Source organism: Anopheles maculipalpis, chromosome 2RL (genome assembly GCF_943734695.1).
Source record: "Anopheles maculipalpis chromosome 2RL, idAnoMacuDA_375_x, whole genome shotgun sequence".
Lineage (NCBI taxonomy): Eukaryota > Metazoa > Arthropoda > Insecta > Diptera > Culicidae > Anopheles > Anopheles maculipalpis.
In genome coordinates, this window is record NC_064871.1 from 81,426,216 (window position 1) to 81,446,024 (window position 19,809).

Sequence of the window (19,809 nt, forward strand, 5' to 3'; positions counted from 1 at the left end):
CGGCCTATCACTTCCTTTCTGGACTCCCTTAGGTAGGGTACGCATATAAAGCGTTAAAGGAACGATTTAATTTGCTCATTTTTCTGCTTCAGTGGGTGTGTTTTCTCGACGCAGCAGAACCTTTCCAGTAAATGGGTTTGTGTCTTTTTTTCTTCTATGGGTCAGCTCTATTTGGCAAAGGAAGTGATGAAGAAGATAAGCAACACCTTTTGGTTGGGTGAATTGAAGCGTGGCGATACGCTATTTGTTTGTCCACCATCACTGACTCCACGTGACGAGTTTAAGCTCAGAGATGACTCTCGAAAGGATAATTCTACGAATTCTGACCCGCCAAGTTTGGTTAGTACTTTGTACTTTTTTTTTGTGCAGCGTGAAAAACATTCCGTCGATATAAATCAAGACTATGTGATTATAGAGTGGTGTGCGAAAGCATTGCACTCAGTGAGTGACATATTTATAAAACAAGTTTTATTATTGTTAAAATTGATTCCCTACCCTACTAGTAAAAATGCTATAAAGATCCTCCTAAAGTACTGCTCAAAATGAGGTTTGTCAAAGATTTTATATGGGAAATGTCAATAGCCTTCTTTTGAGCTGTGGTTTGGAGGGCTCCTTAGAGAGTTTGTTGCAAGCAGGGTTTACCAGAACAACTGGTAATCCCTGTAATTGGTCAACTAACACCCATGCCCTGAACAAATTTACTTTAATAATTAAATTAAGCTACCAGATACCACAAACATAATCTTAGAACGTATTGCTTTAGAGGCAAAATACTATTATCTGTGCTACGTCAGGAAAAGGACGTCAATCAATATCTCACTATTAAGTTTATCCAAGATATCTTGAATAGTCAACCGAGCACACCCGGGATATGGTGCCCTTTCACAGCTCGGAGAAGGAAATGTCTCCCTGCAAAGAGGAAAGGAGTATACTAATTTTAAGTTTATTGTAAGCAATACGGCCAGGCCGTCCCTCATGAATAAAAAAAAAAAAAAAAAAATATCTTGAATAGTCTTGAAGCTGAGAATCTTCAATGGCATATAATCGTTCGTAAATTTAGTATACAAGAATGGTAGGAACGAATGTACGTACTAGAACGTTTAGTCCTGCTCATCTAACCGGTGGCATTATTATTGCCTATTCGGGCCCTCCTTTTTTTTAGTTATAATACTCCATTTTAAGGTTATGGAAACTGTCACCCCTGGTTCAAGCGTCCCTCCTCGTTCGAAGGCCTCTCAACGACCTGACGTCTGTGAATTTCGCCTGTTCCGCTGGTTGATCGATCGTCGGTACGATCGTCTTCATCGGCGTCGGCGAATCACCTCTGCTTCAGACGGGGTAGCTCGTTTGTGTCGGCTCCTCCCAGGAGGATGGTTTGGCTCATTCAGGTGGATACACTCGCTGCATGAAGATCCTGCGTGCATCTTCCAAAGCATGAAGCATCTTCCGAATGTAAAGAATAGTTAGTGATACATAAATGCATGAAATGGCTGATAACTAGATTAGGTTTGCTTATGGCAGGTTTGGTTTGATTTTGTGATTAAAATAACGAACTGCCAGAACACCATAGAAAAGTAAAAATTCATATTCTTATTACCAGCATTGTAGCAGCTTACATGTAATTTGTTTTATTGTCAAATTTTTCAGCACCGTTTTTCATAACACCACGACATCATCACGCTTATCCGTGCCGATATTCCCCAAAACCTGGTCCAAAACCTGCCGAATGCAATCGGTGTATTAAAAAGACACACAAACACACAAAAAAGGGCACACAAAGGGCCCCGTGCCGAAAAAGGATACCGTTTACACTTTTAATTACCTTATCAAACAATGTGGACATGAGGGGTGTGTTTGCTGTTGCCTTTTTTTTAATTTTACTTCTTTTATCCAAAAGCAAAAGGGTGGAAAATAGCATGAAGGCAATTTTTTACACGAGTAGGATAATTATTCTTATGAAATTGTTTGAATAGGATAAAAGTGTGGAAATCCCAACCTCGGGCTAATCAGAACAGACCTAGCAAAAGGGCACGCTTTGATGTGATTGGTTTTTATCATTACATGGTGAGGCTGTTTTGTTTTTCATACGAAAAAGACCTGAAGTATTTGTTTTATTAACTTGTTTAAATCAATATTAATCTTTATTTATTTTTTATTTATAATTAATAATGAGGGTCATCAGTATTAATCTATAAATATATGAGATTTGCAATTGAATAAAATGTAATAATGGTTTCATAATTGTTTGTAATATTTTATGAGCCTTTTATTTCTTATAATTTTAATTCGCTCGGGCAGTAGTCGTGCCACCGTCCAATCTTTGCTGTGAAAAACAATATTTCCGTATGTTTTAAGTGTGATCAATGTGTAAAGTACGTGATGAAAGAGACACATTTGTAGCATCACAAAAATCATCAACCCGAGGTCGGTTCTCTAGCGAATGAACTCCCAGGAACTCGATCCTCTTGACGTTGAACCTCTAAATGTTAGCGTGTACAATACGTTATCTTTCTTTTCTAACCTTGTACAGCTATGCTGAAGGTAAGACGAGTCGTAATTACCTTTTATAGTGAGTTCTTGCTGAGATTTTAAATTTCTAGTTAAGTGAGAAAAAACACACATCGCAAGACGCTCCCAGATCTTGTTGAACAAAATTTAGCGGTCCGATTGCAGACAATTATGATCGTGTCGATCATGTGGAGTATGAGGAGGAACCGACGAGTATGTTCTTTTTATTCAAAAATGTATCTTTTTCAACCGAAAATCTCAAACACAAATTAATTCTTTAAGACATATTTTATTTTACTATGCTGCGGATTGGAAATGTACTTGAATCCTTAAGGTGTGCTAATGCTTGTTAATCAATTCATATTTCTACTATAAAATACAAACATTGTATTCTTATTTTATTTTAAAAAGAAACCCTCTTAGAAAATCCCCTTTTTTCAGCGATACATCGACATGCAGCTTTACAGTAACTTGAAAACCGCATTTTATTTAATGTCATACCATCAAAGAAATTTTTCATGCTTAAAAAAAGAGGTCAAACACGGGTGCAAATGTTTCCTGCGTGCTACAGGAGCGGGTGAGTATGGTTGGTAGTTTCGTTTTTAAAATTCTTTCCCAAGCTCGCAACGGGACGCAAAATACCGTCATTTTCTCCAACTATAAAAGAAACTAAAGAAAGAAAGAAAGAATGAGTGAAAAAAAAAACACACACACACACAAACAAAGAGGAAAACTACGCTGAAAACGCTCTAAATAAGGGCTTCCCGGAGAGCTACCGGAATTCCTGTTTGTATCGTTCTCCCCCAATATCCGGCGGTGCTGCTTTTTTTCCAATTTATATGCATTTTATTTTTATCGCGGTGCATCAGGTGTGTCCTTTCAATTCCTCTCTCTTGCTTCCTCTTGTGTTTATACATGTGTTTGTGTGTGTCTGTATTATTGCAAAAGAAATGCATCAACGGATGAGGCAACGGGAAGCTCTTTCATCATCACTTCGATACCGTTGGTGGTTGTAGCTTTTGTGCCCGTTTGTTTATTATTATTTTCTGTCCTTTTCGATTGAATGTACACCGGACGTGCACGTACCTGCACGTTTCCATCGAATACCCATCAAGTGCATCGCTGTACTTTTTCGATGGTTGTGTTGCGTCTGTTGGCCAGACTACACACCCTCAATCAGTGTGGGGCCACGTTTCGATCACGACATGGGACGACGAGCTTTTTTCTCTTGCGCTTTATTGAATCAAAGCATTCGATTCGAGGGAGGGAGTGGTTTCGTGATTCGAAATGAACGAAGACTTTGAGGTAGTGTCGGATCGAGCGTGAGCCAATTTCGGGTGGTCATTGAGCGTTGAATGGATTGTGTGCTGCTTCAGTTGAACTACAAACCTTGCGATCTGAACGTGCAACAGACTTAGACTTTTGTTAGATTGAGGAGTTTGTTGTATTACTATGTTTTGTTTCTTAAATATTTTTACTTTCTTCGGGCTAAGAGCAGGTATCTATAAACAGCTAAACATTTCATGAGGCTTGAACAAGTCTTATGAAAAAGAAAATAAGGCAAACCCAGTCGATAAATAGCCATAATGGACAATGTATTTAAGTCATTCTAATCGAAATATAATTAAACAGGCCATTTTTTCTTATTCTTTTAACCTGTTGTTCGAGAATGTAGAATGTTAAAAAGATTTAAATACTTGCTTTGTTGGAATATTATATTCTGCGTCAATTTACGAACGTAAGTAAATTGGTTATGAATTTGTTACTGACATCATCAATTTATTAAAATGTAAGTCAATCTTCACTACGAGGGAACGGTCCGGATGGAATTTCAGTCCCGATCCTGCCTTCTGAGGACCAACGACAATGTCGCAATTACCACCGGACTGCCCTCGGAAATTTGGATTCATTCAGCCCTAAATCACCCGGATGGAGGGACGATGCGATCTTCTTGGAGTGTCACTCTTGAGTACGCCTAACGAGGCGCGCTACTCGGTGGTGCTCCTTTCTCTGTGTCTGTTGGTATAAAGAGGAACGCCATACCCGTATTGGCTCTTCTGATATGTTTATAAATTCCTCTTCTGATATTTAATTATTTATTTCACTGCACAATTTATCTGCCTAAGGTTACATAAACTTTCTTTAAAAAAAACAACTTAATCGCTAAACGTTAAGGGAAAACGAGGTAAAGGGGAGTTGAGCAGACTAAAGGATGAGGAGTGACGACGAGCTCGGAAAGCGGCTGGGGACAGGGAAAAGTTAAATAGGCCTGAGAAAGAATTAAAGGCATGAAAAGCGCGCAGCAAAGGATCATTCGCAGGACGCAGACGATAGATCATAACATAAAAATTGGTAGAGGATAGCAAGAAAGGGTCGTCGACGGAGAGGAGCAGAGGGGAGGCGATGGAGCTGGCCTGGGCATGAGTGTGGCGGGTTTCTTATGGTAATAGATCCATCAGCCAGCATTGAAACGAACTGCCCTTGAAGCATCAAATCGCATACCTGTAGGAGTAAATGTATTTCTGTACATAAAATTAGCCTTAATGTTTACAATTATCTATAATTTATTTATCGCAAAGTTGAGCCTGTTCTTCAATACAAAGTACTAAAATATTAACGCCCATTTGAATGCTCTTCATTGCGATTAAGATAAATAAACCTTACAGCAACTTACAGCAAGCATTCTCGTATTGCTCAGTCTCGTCACATGACACCTTCGTTAAAGCGCCCAGAGTAAATCACGATCGCCTTGTCCATTACGCACACATCACACGTACGCATCTTCAAAATCCGTGTAATTCGTGCTTGCTGCTGTTGTAGGCAAGTTTTGTGAGCGAAAAGTCAGAACACATTTTCCATCTCACCAGCTCCAGCAGTCGGTAGTAGATAAATGATAAGAATGAGTGAACGAGTTTGAGTGTGTGTGTGTTTTTTTTAGAATGCAGCCAAAGCCGGAAAACAAACACAAAATACCAGTGCACAATGGTTAGGCAGAACTCGAGAGTCTCGTAGATCGGGACTGCTGTCAACCGTCGCAAGCAGGTGTGTTAAATGAGACAGAAAACCCAATCGAAGCACAACTCGAGAGGGGAATGTTTCGGTTGGGTGACTTTTTTCTTCTTTATTTAAAAATCACAAGAGCTTAGCAATGGTACTAAACTATCAGAGCAAAGAAGGAACAAGCCACGTTGCTCACTCCTTGCTGACAAATTGTTCCGACGAGTAGAGGTTTTTTTTCAGAAACTGAGTTTGTTTAGTTTACACTTTCCTACTCCGTCACTCCGGTGGCTATATTTGAACAACACAGAGCTTAAACGGCAGTTAAAATGTGTGTCGTTAGCCGATGATCGTCTTCATCCTAGCATTCACCGGCGAAAGTGCTACTCTCTAAACACACAAGCTTTAAATTTTGCATCCTTTTGCTAAACAAATACAGCAAGTTAGGCGCTTTGTTGTTTGTCTTTTCTGCTGTACAAACTTTATCGTCTTCTTGCCTCAATTCTCTCTCTCCCGCTCTCACTCCACCTGTTGGCCACTTCAATCTGGCTACCATTCTTTACGTAGATTTGTGAGACCCTGTCCGTCAATGGTTGGTAAGGTGATATGGCTTGCTTTCACCTTTCCCTCGCACCATAAAATTCGCACTCTAACCTGAACCTGGCGTGTTTGAAGCATGGTGATACAAAGTTTTCGAAAACAATTAAGAGGAGACTGTTTATCTAGCAGCTCACAAACTCCCTCCCCCCCCCCCCCCCTCCGAAACCCCTCAAAAACAGCTCCATTTTCCCGAACTTCAAATGGAGACGCCTGGTGGTTGTTTGTGGAATTAGTTAGCTCCTCGGTCCGGTTCCGAGTCTTATCGAATTAAATCACTTTGATCCATTTCCTAGCCCTCCTAATGTGTGTGTTTTATTTAGCTCTCTTTTAGTTGAATCAACAGCTGCATATTTGATGGGAAGTCAAGCAACAACAAAATAAAAAAACCTGTGGAAATAAAAACAAAACTCAACCGAGCAATAAATGGAGGCGCCCAGTGCCCGGTGCGATACGATACGTAACGGATGTGATTGAATGCAAAAGTTTTCAGCAAACCGCACACGTCCGTGGATCGGTCGGGAATGTGTTCAAACGAGGTTGCATTATGTTGCAATCAGCCGCTGCAAACCTCAACTCGTTAGGTTCGGTTAGAGGTTTTTTTTTGGTGTTGTTTGTTTGTTCCTGTGTTGTCAGTTGGTTCGTTTGTTCGTTTATTTGTTTGGTTGTTTGTTTGTTTGCTGGTTGGGTTGGTTTGTTTTAGAAACTGTTGAGCACATCCACACAAACACACACTATAACACGTGTGTGTGTGTGTGTGTGTGTGTGTGTTTCCATTCGTGCCCGGTGGGGTGTTTCGTTCCCACAGTGGGTAATTTATTTGCCACTCGCACGCTTTGTTGCTTTGTCCCTTTCTGTGTAGTGTAGATTTACCACCACAGTAACAAAAACAAAAGCTCACATATTGTTTCACCTCTGGTGGAGTGTTTTTTTTTTACCTTGTTTTGTTCTAGTTGAGCCGTTACATTCCACTTTCACTTCATATTGGTTTGCCAATAGTTTGTTCCCATAATAAATTGTACCCTTTCGCACACATTTTGGCATTTGGCCTGGCATGTGATGGGGCTTGCATTCGAAAACGAAACATTTTACACAATTGAACGTTTCCCGATAGCAAACATACAAAAAGTGATACATTTTATTACTGTTTTAAGTTCAACTGCTTGTGCATGTTATTCATTTGTTGATTGGATTTGGAATCATTGATTGTGTAGGAACGTTGGTAGTACGCAGGTTAGTCAATGTTTAAATAATGAAAGCAGGAATATTATCCACGAATGAAGCAATCGAAACAACGGAAATTCACAATACCATAAAACAAACAAAAAGTATTACATGTGAAATGAAAATACGTCAATATGAAACGCTCAGCTGAAGTATAGATTTTTTGTGAAATTAAAGAAAATTTGAACCACAAATTTTGCGAGTACAAAATTCTATTCAAATTCGCTAAATTATCATTATTGCTATTTAAAAATATTACAAAAATTTCAGATGATTTTTTTCTAACTTAAAACATACATGAACATATCAACAATAACATTCTACAAACTTTGCTTGTCTCTTTTTTCCAAAAATCTTCTAAATAAATCAGAGCTTTATTATTCATTCAATCGACTGCATTTGCCAAATTTTTCAAACATTTAGAAGTGTGACATTTGAATTTCTATATTTTTATATTTACTTACCAAAAGAAACACTTTGTTTGTGATATGATATCATAATTTTGCAGTGGTATTCACTGTGAATTTTCCCTACAATACAACACCGAATAAATTCTAGCCTCTTGTCAGAGAAGCTCTTCAATTTTGATTTATTGCTTGTGTAGGTCCATTGACCATGTTTTAAAAATAAATCATAAGTTGACAGTTATGAATAAAATTCAAACATTATAAGTTGAAACAATTTGGCTGCCTGCTTATTGCGGGATCCCCAGCAATGAAATAGCTTCTTGACCAAACGAGATGATTTCTTGACCAAATGAGATGCCTCCGATGGCAGCATTTTTGAGAGGTTGATTGCCCCTCACGAGTTTCTTCGCATTCCACAACAGCTGTGCATGAAGGTTCCCGCTGGCAGTACATGTGGGATGAGGACGAACTCGGGAGTTTCTTCAATTTCATCTTGCCATCGCCGGTTTCCCTGCTTGGTTTCACGGGCTCCCGGTAGATCGTGCGTTTATTCGCATGATGTCGAGACTTATGTCGAACCATTATGTGATGGACGCACATCTTTAAGGGCTAAACAGCGCCGAGTCCATGGTTTGTAGCTATAGCAACGGACCACGACATTGACCGCATTCTCTGATCATGTAAGGAGTTCTATACGGCTAGACCCGGACTCTAAGCAGCCGTTCGGGCATCAGATTGTAGATTGTTTGCATTATCGTCCGATTAGCTGGTTGTAGTATGTTATATTAATCTTTTTTTTGGGTATTTTTTTTTTTACACGTTCGCAACGGTGACATGCGCCAGTGGCTATTTCGTGCGTTCTGCCGATGGTGAGGCCACCAGCCAAAACATCCAAATGCTGGCAACGCAACAAAGGAAGTTTTCATGGGAGCCAGTTGTCAGTCTCCACGGCACGATATCTCCAAAGAGGCGCTGACCTCTTGGAAATAGAGAGGACAAAAACATTGTTAAGCTATTATTATTGTAAAGCTAAGATTAGATTTTAAAGAATACGCCCTGGCCGTCATTGCGAAATGAAAAATGCTGAAACAACTGTTTTTGTTATTTTAGAAGAATTCAAAATTTGCCTTGCTGGATTATATGTTAAAAATTTATAGGCTTTAAATATTTCAGATAAGATTAAGCTACATTTTTTACATAAAACAATACTTCAACTGTAGACAAAAATTCCTAAACAACTTTGATGCTGTAATACCGTAAAAAGAGCTTCTATCGTTGCATAGTTGCCCATTTAAAACGAGCAATGAACACTCGCAAAAATGATCATCATTTTTTATTTTGCCCAACGTATCAATTCGCTTCCTCTATAAGCTGCTACAAGAGCAACAAATCTAAACCTTTTTCACACCAATTTCACGGCTTTATTATCAAAAGCATCCAATTACACGAGTTCAACTCGAGCACTCCAACACACATCGAATAGTGTTTGTGTTTGTGTGAAGGTTGGCAGTGGTATTAATTAAGACAGCTATGTGGTTTGTAATTGAAATAACCAATAAATAACAAAAATTTACACATGCAAGAGGAAAAAAAAAGAATCAAACCTAAAAAGCTCCACCAACAGATAGATGAACCCGCGGGACCTTTTATGTATAAAAAAAGGCACAGAAAAAAAGTCCCACCCGACACAAGCCAATTCTTTACAGGATTGTGTTTGTTGGTGTTTTTTTTTTGTTTTCGCAGTACTTATTTGTGATTCAATATGGAACTCACATTCGTTTTCACCCCTGCCAAACACTGCCTATTGAGCAAGTGTGTTGTTATTAATCATTTTACATACATATGCAGGCAGCTACGATCGGTGCCAATGGGAAAGCTGCGAAAGGGAAACGTGTTTGCTGACGCTGTGCAAATCATATTCGGTCGGGCGCAAGCTAAAATGGAAAATAATCCATGCGTTATGAGTAAAATATTGGGATTTCCCAGTTTTGTGATCTATGTGTGTATGCGTTGTGTGTGTTTGCGAGCTTTGCTTTCTTTCTGTCTCTCTCTGTTTTCCCGTTTTTTTGTGCTATTTCTGCTCGTCTTTTCTATTAATGCCCGCAACGATTTCCCTTGATCGTTTCGCATCTCCCAACCAGGGTTGGGTGCATCCGTTTTTCAGTCGCGATGCAAACTGCACCAATGTGTGCAGTAGTAGTGCACTCGGTCGCTTTCATGTTTGTCATTATTTTAAATTGATTTACGGGGATAGGTCTTGTTGATATAATTACGGCATAATTGGAGAACACACGGCACGGAACCCATCCCGAGCCAACCGAATCGGTGAAGCGTTTACCCGGTTTAAAATGCTGATTCAATGCTGTGACTGCACATGGTGTAAGCAAAGCAGCAACAGCAAAAAAGGTTCCAGCCTGTTTTATTGCCCCTTTTTTTTTTTGGTTTGTTAATTTCTTTCATGCCACCACCGTTTGATGTATTTTTGATTTATTGCGTGTGCATTATTTTAGCACAATCTAGCGAGAGAGATGCGCATTTAAATTGCCCGCTTCTAATCACATTTTACCCATGCGATTAAAGCATCGATCGGTCGGCGCATGTAATTGAGACGCATATAAAATGAAACGGGGGAACGCAGGAACGGTTTTCATTAATAAGCTTATTAAACATTCCACCGCACGACAGCATGTGTAAATAAAACATTTCCACCATTGTGTTTGCATTAGTTTCGGTTTTCATAGTGTACAGTTTTTGATACTTTTATTCAATGTCTTTTTTTTTCTCAATGCGTTCGCTGCTTGTTGTTCGTATCGCTTGTTTCTCCTGTTAATCATGTTCAGTTTTCCTATTCCTTTTGCTATCTTGCCTTCTCACTTTACAAACAGTTTTATTTGCTCTATACTTCATCATTATATCTACATACAAATCCAACTTATTTCGGTCTCTTTCTTTCCCCGTTTCTATTCTTACCACATTGGCTACACCTTTCTTCTCTCAAACTTCCAACATTCTTCATCATTTTATATATTTTTATATAGTTTTTGTTTTCGCTTGCTTTCGTTCAAGTGTAAGAAGCAACGGATTGTTTGCAGGCAGAAGTAAAAAAACCATACAGCAAGCGTTGCTTTAGGATAAAGGGTGTTTTAGTGTAAAAGGTTAAAGGTTTCAAGCCCCCTCATTGCCCATTGCAGTAGGGCTCAAACTGGCGATAGGTGAGACCTATTTTTAATAGTTGTTTTTAAGTGTTTTTCGTATGCTGTTTTTTGTCTTTCTTTTGCTACTTAATAAATAGTGTTAGGAAGGAAGCGTGGAGCGTAACTGTGAACGAAAAACTGTTGAGCAGAACAAGGCAAGCAGAGTTTGATCCTTTCCTTAGCTTTCCTCTTCCCTTTTCCTTTATTCAATTAGTTTTTTTTTCTTTTCAATTTTACTAATAGTTTTTGGGAGCTTTTAGCCCATTTTTTTTAGTAGTTTTGTGCTTGTGCTGCTGCCCTTTTCTTCATTTGTTCATCCACTGCGTTCCTTGTTTCGTGGGAGAGGAAACTTTTCGAGTGAATGAAGGCAGTATTTATAAGGAATAATCAATTATATAGCAACAATAGTTAGTAATAAGGTTTTTCTACATTAATTTTCTTGCATTCGTTTCTCTTTTTAAAGTCACTATTTTGAATCCTCTCTCGCTGTAAACTTAAAACAAATTAATACACCTGTAACGGTTGGCCTGATCGCAAGCGGTACAAAACAAGCCTCTGTATCCTGGTTACGGCACCAGTACTGTTTTGCTTCCACAGAACAGAATAGGGAATGGTTTTTAGTATTTTTTTCCTCTGTGTTTTAAGCTATTCTGTCTGCACATTCGACTATATGCCATTCTGTACGATCTATAACACAATGTGGCCCTTTTTTATGCTGCTTCTCTCTTTCTTTTTCTCTGTGTGGCGTACGCAGAATGCTCGCTTTTCCTCTGCTTGTACCGTTGTGTTGTTATGTTTTATTTTCTTTCCTCCATTCACTAAACTATTTCACTGTTTTTTGAGCTTTTGTTAGTTTGTGCTTGTTTGCTGCGTGTTGCCTTTTAATCCTTCCACTCAATTTACAGCTTTTGCCTGCTGACGATTAGCTGCCTACCATTTGCTGCTGTTGCTCATCATGGAGATCGTGCCGGGTGCGATCGGGTACCATCCGATCGGCATCACTCGACGGTGGCGATTAAATAAACGTTCCCAGCCAACGGCCCGGTTGCACCAGCCACGCATTGGCGACCGCAAGCACTGTCACGATGGTGAGTGTGGCCATATTTGATGAACTCCACCACACTGAGCCCGGCCGGGTTGCGCTTGAGCTGAAGTAATCCCGGCATTTGCCACTTTCCGGCGTGTAATCGACGCAGTGCATCTGTTTCCGGTTCGTTTTTAGTGGGACCGCAACCGGTGCCGGAGCGAGCGAGTGAGAGAAAGAACAATAAAAATCAATAGTGTTTGGGGGAGCTGACGAAATGGGTTTTCAATGGTAAAGTTTTACGGGTCGGGCATCAGAATTGGGTGAGCTTGAAGAGAGAGGGAGAGAGGGCGAGTAACATGGCGTGTTGCCTAAAATTTTGGTTATCCACCACCGCTTCGGGAACATAACACACTTCATCGTATTTGTGGTACAATGCACGCTAGTGCATCGAAATAGTGCATGTGTTTATTCCCGGTTCGACAAAACCCATGAAACAGTTTTCATTGTCACCCAGTAAACGGGGGCAGCATAAATCATGGCCTACTGTTTCCTTTCCTGACTGCTCTGCACCACCGCATGCTCAGCATGAAAACACAGACAGCACGAGTGAGAGAGTGAATGGAATGGCTTGCTCTAGTTGAAAACTCCAATGCAGTATGCATGAACTGCCCTTTAGAAGCAGTATTTATGTTCCAACCGAAAAACGGATCCAACTAGATAGGGGATGCAACTGGACATAAAAAAAAACACACACACACACACGCACATAAAACCCTGACCTGTGCATTTAAAACGGCAACCCCGCCATTACAATAGGACTCGCTCCATCGCCGCTGTTCGAAAGGTTAAGCGTTTGAATTTAGTGTGTGTGTGTATGTGTGTGTGTTATTTTCACGCACAACTAAGTGTGCGACCCGCTTCTTGTTACCGGTATTTACCTCCTGGCGTGTGTGGCAATGTTTTATTCATCACAATACACCGCACCGCACAGGAGGTGACGAGACGTTCTGTGATGAGCGTATTGTGTTTGTAAAAAGTTGTACAACATTGTTAAGTTTGCCAGTAAAAAGCAGACTCGTATAGAGCAGGCTAGCTTAAACGATATGCTAGAAAGGGATCGGTTTTTGGTGACGACGCGCGTGTGTGTGTGAGAGGTGGATTTGGGATACAAATTGGTTTAATTGGTTACGCTAAGAGGTGTGTTAAGGTACAAATGGCAGAGGATTTCGCAAAGTTGTTTATTGCTGAGTTGTGGGTTGTGGTAATTGTAGCATGTGACTTGGAATAACACGGTTTAATTTGTGGCAGCATGGTGATTATTGGTATCGATTAACCGTTTACAAATTTTTCAAATATCTCGAAGAAATTTGTTTTATTAAAACATTTGTATTTTACTGTTTTATTTCCATGTGATGAAATATTAATTATATGTGCAAGAAGGTGTTCTATGAGTTTTTAATATAAAAAATCCGAAAAAGCTCATGGAGGCGCCTGGTACCTCACGTGGTTGTCATTCTAAATGTTAGTACCCCTTTCTAAATGTTAGAATAAAACCCCTGGTTAAAATATAATAGCAAACTAGCTAGTTTTCTTGTTCTCGGAATTGAACAATTTAATAAAAATGCCGATTTTTTAAGGCTAACCGATAAAGTAGAAATATGCATCGATGAAAAAAAAATAATTACAAAAAATATGAAATATGTGGTAAACAAAAATGAACTAAAAAATGTGGATAAAAAGTGATCATAATATCTTCTTCTTCAAGCTTTTGGTTTGCTCTTTCAAAAAGAAAAGTATACAATATGCTCAACATGGTTCCCTCTGCGACCATACGGCAATAAACCTTCATCTTTGAGTTTAATAAAATTAAAAAATAAATAAAACTGACTCCCACTTTTTTGTTTGCAAGACCATGCACCAAAAAGGTCAGCTATTAAAAAAAAAACCAGGCTAAAACATGAAAATTCTTTTCTCAACACTCTCATATTGAAACAAATCGACATTCATTCGCTTAAACACTTCCAAACTGTACCTTAACACCCTCCGGTACTCCGTAAGGTTAAAAAGCTTTCTTTGATGGTTGATCAAAGATTACGACGCATCCATCGTGACCTTTCCGTCCGTCGGGACGGAAAGGCTAAAGGCATGCCTGATTGCGTTTAACATCGTTACAATGTCTTTGCTAATAGAACAATTACCAGTCCCTAATTAGCTCCTACTTTGTCACACCATTGTCACACCATGAGAATGGAGCTGAACCGTAAAGTGGACCAGAAAATGGACCAAGCGATTGATGTTTGCTCTTGTGAGTATACACACACACACACCTTCGCAAACCATCCCTCCGCCAACACATCAATAAACAAAACTCGAGCATTCCAAGAAACAGAGCGCCAAACTGCTTCACCACACACCAATCAAAGTCAACACCAAAAGCCGGTCAAGTCAAGAAGGGAAGGCACCGATACGCTCGGGCGTACCGGCGCTTCCGGTTGAGCACACACACTTACCCGCATCAGCGTGTTGGACATCTTGTCGAGATATTTGCGCGTGAAAAGCGCCGTCTCGTCGCCGCAGGCATGCCGTACCGTAAACTCCGAACACTGCATGTACTTCTGGAAGGCACTGTTGTTGATGGAGAGAGGGAAAAGGAAAGAGAAGAGAGAAGAGGTATGGTAAGCGAGCTGGAGAATGGTGGAAACCCAACACGATAGGATTCGAACGACTTAGCGCTCCGTGGGCCGTCTTAGGCCTTCAGAATGGAAGATAAATACACTCGTGTAGTGGAAGACTTTGTGCGGCTAGTGTAGCGTGTAATCGGTGTGAAATTGACGGGAAATGCACTCGATGCAATTGACGGGAAAGTGGCGATACTGGCTTGTAGTAGTAGCAGACGACAAATGCTGGAGCATGGGAAGGGTAAAAGACGCAGAGCTTTTATGTGGCACACGACGCTTAGATGGTAAGAAGCTCATCTACATGATGATGTCACCGGTTACATTTATGAGCGTATGTAGTGACATCAAATGATGGTTGAATCTGTTAAATCTTACCTCTTGGTTGGTATGTGAACAAGGCTTTAAATTGTGGTGAAATTGTACAAAGTAAAGCGCCGAAAAGTATGCAATTTGCTATATAAAATTATTTGAAATTATTTTTCATTACTGTTTTAACTCAATTAAGTGTGCTCTTTTTAATCACAAATCTGTTTTCTAAAAAAAAAAACTAAAGCACTAACTACTCACTGACATACAGCAGAAGCAGACAGCAAAATCTCATTTATCGATCTGACGGCCATTTGATGAGTTTCCAATTCCTGCTTCTTGGAACCAACATAAATGGGCACTAAATGTGACCAAGAAACAATGAAATTGAAGCAACGTTTGCGTTAGCTCCGGCCAGCTTTACCGGGGCAGCTGTAAATGAATCGCCGTTTATCGTCCATGACACTTAGCCAAAGGTCAACGAAAAACCTAATTTGTTGTCCGGGTTTCGTTCCCGTTCCGTCCGTCCAATTCATTTGCTTCAACTGACTGACTTCATCTTTTGTTTTGCGGAAATGAAGGAAGAAACAATACCATAAAAGTGAACCGCACTTCCTACGGTACAGCTCGGTGCGGGCGAAATTGAATGGTCATCGGCAGGCCTGACTTTTGCTGTCTCAGCTCCGGAGGACCAGGGTTCAATTTCATCTGTCGCAAGAAAAAAACATCAACCCAACAAACCACAAGATGGTGTAAACGATCTGGGTTCGGGCCAGCGTTCAGGAAATAGTGCACAGTCACACAGCAACTCACCGCCCGGGCAGCTTACGTGTGAAACAATAAATTTGATTGGCCTGGGATGTGTGGCGGGCGGAGGTCACCCTACCAACTACGACCCTGGTTGCGCTAATGGTAGTTAGTTACTGTTTATGAAATGGCAATCGTTCGCTGGGTTTTATTTGATGCGCACGGTACCATCATCCATTACGGTACGATGGGATGTAATCGAAGGCAATGGGCGATTACTGACGGTGTGTGGTTGCTGTCGTTTTTGTACAGAAACTGGGAAAAAACGGGCGGAAAAAGCTTTCAGTATTTACAAATAGATTGGTTGGTTTCGTTGATCTTTGTATGATAAAGACAGTGATTTGAAGTTTTTTAGTAGATTGGATACTGATTCGACATATGAATTATAATTGACAATTGTCAAACATATCATATCGAGAGAAGTAATGATTTTAAAGATGAAAAATAAATAACTTTACTTTTGATGTGGATCGTCAAAACAGTTAAAATAAATTGAATTTTAAAAATTGTGTGAACCCTACGGAAAAATGCCAACGGCATTCTCACACAAATAAATGCTGGGCTGATTATGGCTAGACAAATTATTAACAATTTGAAGAATGTTAATGCCAAAGAAACAGTTTCTTATCGTAATCTGATCCTAATCGGATAGAATTCCAATTGAATCCTAATCTGAAACCTAATCCAATCCCAGTCGAATCTTAATCCCAATCGAATCCTAATCGAATACTCATCCCAATCGAATCAGAATCCCAATTGAATCCGAGACCCAAACGAATCCGAATCCTACTTGAAGAACTATTGAATCGAATCCGGCAATCAGGATCCAATCCAAAAAGGATCTTTCTATGGATTGAGTCGTTAAACCTTCAGAGTTCCGATTCTGTCAACAATAGTTGTTGGAAACTTCATATTGTTCCCAACCCAGTTGTCCAGCGCCCCAGTTCTCCACCGGGAGCTGGACAACTCCAACCTGGATCGCCCAGGTTGCTACACTACTTTAAAGACAAACAAAAACCAACATTTTCATTGCAAATGATAGAATTTTTCGTTGTACTATACAAATTGTTTCCAAAAAGACGAAAAAAATAGGATCGTGATCAAATTATATCTTGTTTGACACTTGACGCAATGTTTGACACTTTCTTTCGGTCTTTAAATCGAATTAGTCCGGATAATGGCTTACCATCCTCACTACGGCACTTTAAAATCAATATTTCAAGTTCTCCTAGGCAGTCACCAGTTTAGAGTGACTTTTAAAGTTGCTTTTCATGCGTTCAAAGGAAGAAATACTTCATGTTTACAAACTCCCCACATCCGTAGACATTTTAAATACTTTCACCCCACGCCGACACTCACCAGCAAACCGTTTTAAGCCGTTCCTCTTCCGCATCTTCGATCGACTTGGTGCTGTTCGGATGGCTTCTGCCCGGATGTTCGTGCTGCTGCTGTCTGTGATGGTGATGCTGATGCTGACTCATGTCACCGTTGTGGTATTGGCCACCGTTACCACTGCTCAGGACAGCTGCCGGATGTGTGGCCATTGTTGGATAGGCATGTGAGGCGGCTACCGTCGTGGTGGTTGTCGTTGCCACCGTTTGGCCTATCTTCGCCATGGTGCTCTGGTACCGGGTCGCACACACTTCGTAGTCTTTTTTCACGTGCCGCATGCATGGTGCATGTCTAAGAAAGTCTGTTGATGGTGGTTGCACGGGTTGGAAACGCCAGTGTCCAAACACACCCGAAACCGCATCCGGCAACATTCCGGTACGGTGCGACCAAACCCGGAACACGGACGATGGTTTGAAAGGAAGGCAGAAAATAGAAATTGTAGAAAGAGATAAGGTTAGTTTTTGTCTGCTTCTTCACTGTATATTGTGCATGTCAATTCAATTTGGTTTCCCACTTTCTCTGTTTTTTTTTTTTGGTCATGCCGTTTAGTGTCATTGTCGTTCAGGGTTTGTTCTGTCGTTGACATTCGCTTGCCCCTCAAATACGATCAACGGCTCTATTGGTGAAAAGAAAATGAAACTACCGAAGAAAATAGGAAACGAAAACGACACGGTTTATGTCCATGACTAGTGATTAGATGAAAATGTGTAGCATAGAATAGCAAGAAATTATAGCAAGCACATGAACAGGGTACAAAGTAGATAGCCGCAAAAAAACAAACAAACAAACATCTCTAAACAATCTTAAACGATAGAGAAACTTTCCCAATCGTTCGTAATAGCAGTTCCCTACGCCATGAAACGATACTGACCGGGAGAATGGCACTGCACAATCCTTCACCAGCCCTTCATCTGGGAACACAATTTCGATTGAAGCTTCCCACAAACGCAAACACTACAACACTAAGAGCTCATAATGTGGTATCTTTAAACCGCAATGGTTTTGGTTTGTGGATAATGTAGCTGTCGTTGTAGTAGAGCAGCTGGAAAGCAACGCAACGAATGGTTCATTAAGTATGAGAGTAAATTACTCAATTATCGATATCCGATCGAGGTATAGAGCACTTGCTTCTTGTGAGTGACGGGAGGTGGCGTGTTTAGCATGATGGGGATGTTGACCTGTAATGCATTTCCGCACAGATGGTACAAACTGAAGCTCAACTGTTCGATGTTTGATTTCGAACAATCACTTGGATGTCTTGCAATGCTTTTATCAATGGCTTACTATCAATGTTATCCCAGATTTGCTAGGTGCTAGCAATTCTAGATAACTTGGATAATGAAAATGTTCGTTTTCCGCTTATTTATTAAATGATTATTTCATGATTTTACTAGTGACTTATTTTGATACTTTCAATGCAGAACTGAGTGGAAAATTTGCTGAGCAGAAGAAGTAAAAAGAATAATCTTTGAGTTAATGTTTAAACAGAGCTATTATTGCATTTATTCTTTCAAAATTTTTGCCTCCAGTGTTCAGTGTGGCAAACTAATATTACAAACTAATATTGAGGATTTTTTGCAAAATAACCTGTTGTACACCGTGTCGCCAAGAGTGCATCTTGTATCTCCATATTTCTCCAACTTTTCTGAACAACTACACTTTCCTTGTGGACGCTTGCCTCCATTTTTCATCTGAGTTTATTTTTTTAAACATACAATATTTGTACCAATGTTTAAATTTCTCGAACCACCGGTGGCCCCTAAGAAGCATCTTTTTATGTGTTTAAAAGTTGGACACAGGATGGACACAACTTATAAACGCAAGACGTGACGTGTCCGGAGAAGCCAGAACAAGTACGGCGTTCCTCTACGTCAAGTAACATTATAGCACTGAGCACATGGGTTGAGTCTTGCAAAAAGTGCTGGCAGGTCCTGCAACAAATAGTCTCTCACGTTACAATTCCACTGCTTAAAAGTGCACAGAGTCCGCCATAGTTTCCCGGGACTCCTCATAAAGGGCACCACACTACGGATGTGTATTTCGGCAGAACGCACTAAGAATCTGAGTCGTGAAAACACAGCTTTTTGTCAACGAACACCCCAAGATCCCTGACTGAGGCCTAAAGACACTACTGGCCTGTTTGGTTGTAGACTGGAACGAACCGTCGGCGTTACGCAGTTGGCTATCGGGAGGGAGCCAGCAAAATTTATCACAAACCTTGTTTTGAGTAACATTTTTGAGCATCAAAAGTGCTCATCATACAACTTTAAGCGTGATGTATAATTCTTTTGAGTTAAAGATTAAGGTGTTAAGCTTAAGGTGTAAAATATTATTTTGGGAGCTTTTGAGAACCGATTTTTATAAAAATATGCAAAAACTTTGTTATTTCTTTACTCGTATAATGAAGAATGCATTTAACTTTCTTCATTTAACTTAATGAATTTCATTAAACATGTTAATATGTTTTTTTTTTAGAATTGTGTATGTTAGTCATTTCTTCGGAATTCGGAAATTTTTAACGCTCTTGATAGTCTATTCATCTGATTGCTACATAGCAGTCGCTTACTTTATACTTAATGCTTCTGTAAAATGTTGTTCCACGATATCTTCGTGCCTCCAATAACGCTTAAACAATTTTAATGTAAACAACGTACTTAGCAAACACTCCTCCT

General features: G+C 40.0%; 3 protein-coding genes across 3 annotated transcripts in view; 2 read left to right on the plus strand and 1 right to left on the minus strand.

Annotated features, from left to right (window-relative positions):
• LOC126567977 (recQ-mediated genome instability protein 1-like) overlaps nucleotides 1–19,809 on the plus strand; it is a 269,968-nt gene that overhangs the window by 145,608 nt on the left and 104,551 nt on the right. The gene's annotated exons all lie outside the window — the stretch shown is intronic.
• Nucleotides 1,964–19,809, plus strand: part of LOC126567974 (transcription initiation factor TFIID subunit 5) — a 136,679-nt gene continuing 118,833 nt past the window's right edge. Inside the window, exon 1 of the mRNA XM_050224359.1 lies at nucleotides 1,964–1,968. The gene's annotated coding sequence lies outside the window, so the exon portion shown is untranslated. The remainder of the gene's footprint in view (nucleotides 1,969–19,809) is intronic.
• LOC126568357 (uncharacterized) overlaps nucleotides 11,943–19,809 on the minus strand; it is a 38,245-nt gene continuing 30,378 nt past the window's right edge. Inside the window, exons 4-6 of the mRNA XM_050224820.1 lie at nucleotides 17,105–17,438; nucleotides 14,465–14,579; nucleotides 11,943–12,128 (exon numbers count right to left, since the gene is read on the minus strand). Of these exons, the coding sequence (XP_050080777.1) occupies nucleotides 11,943–12,128; nucleotides 14,465–14,579; nucleotides 17,105–17,438 (635 nt within the window). The remainder of the gene's footprint in view (nucleotides 12,129–14,464; nucleotides 14,580–17,104; nucleotides 17,439–19,809) is intronic.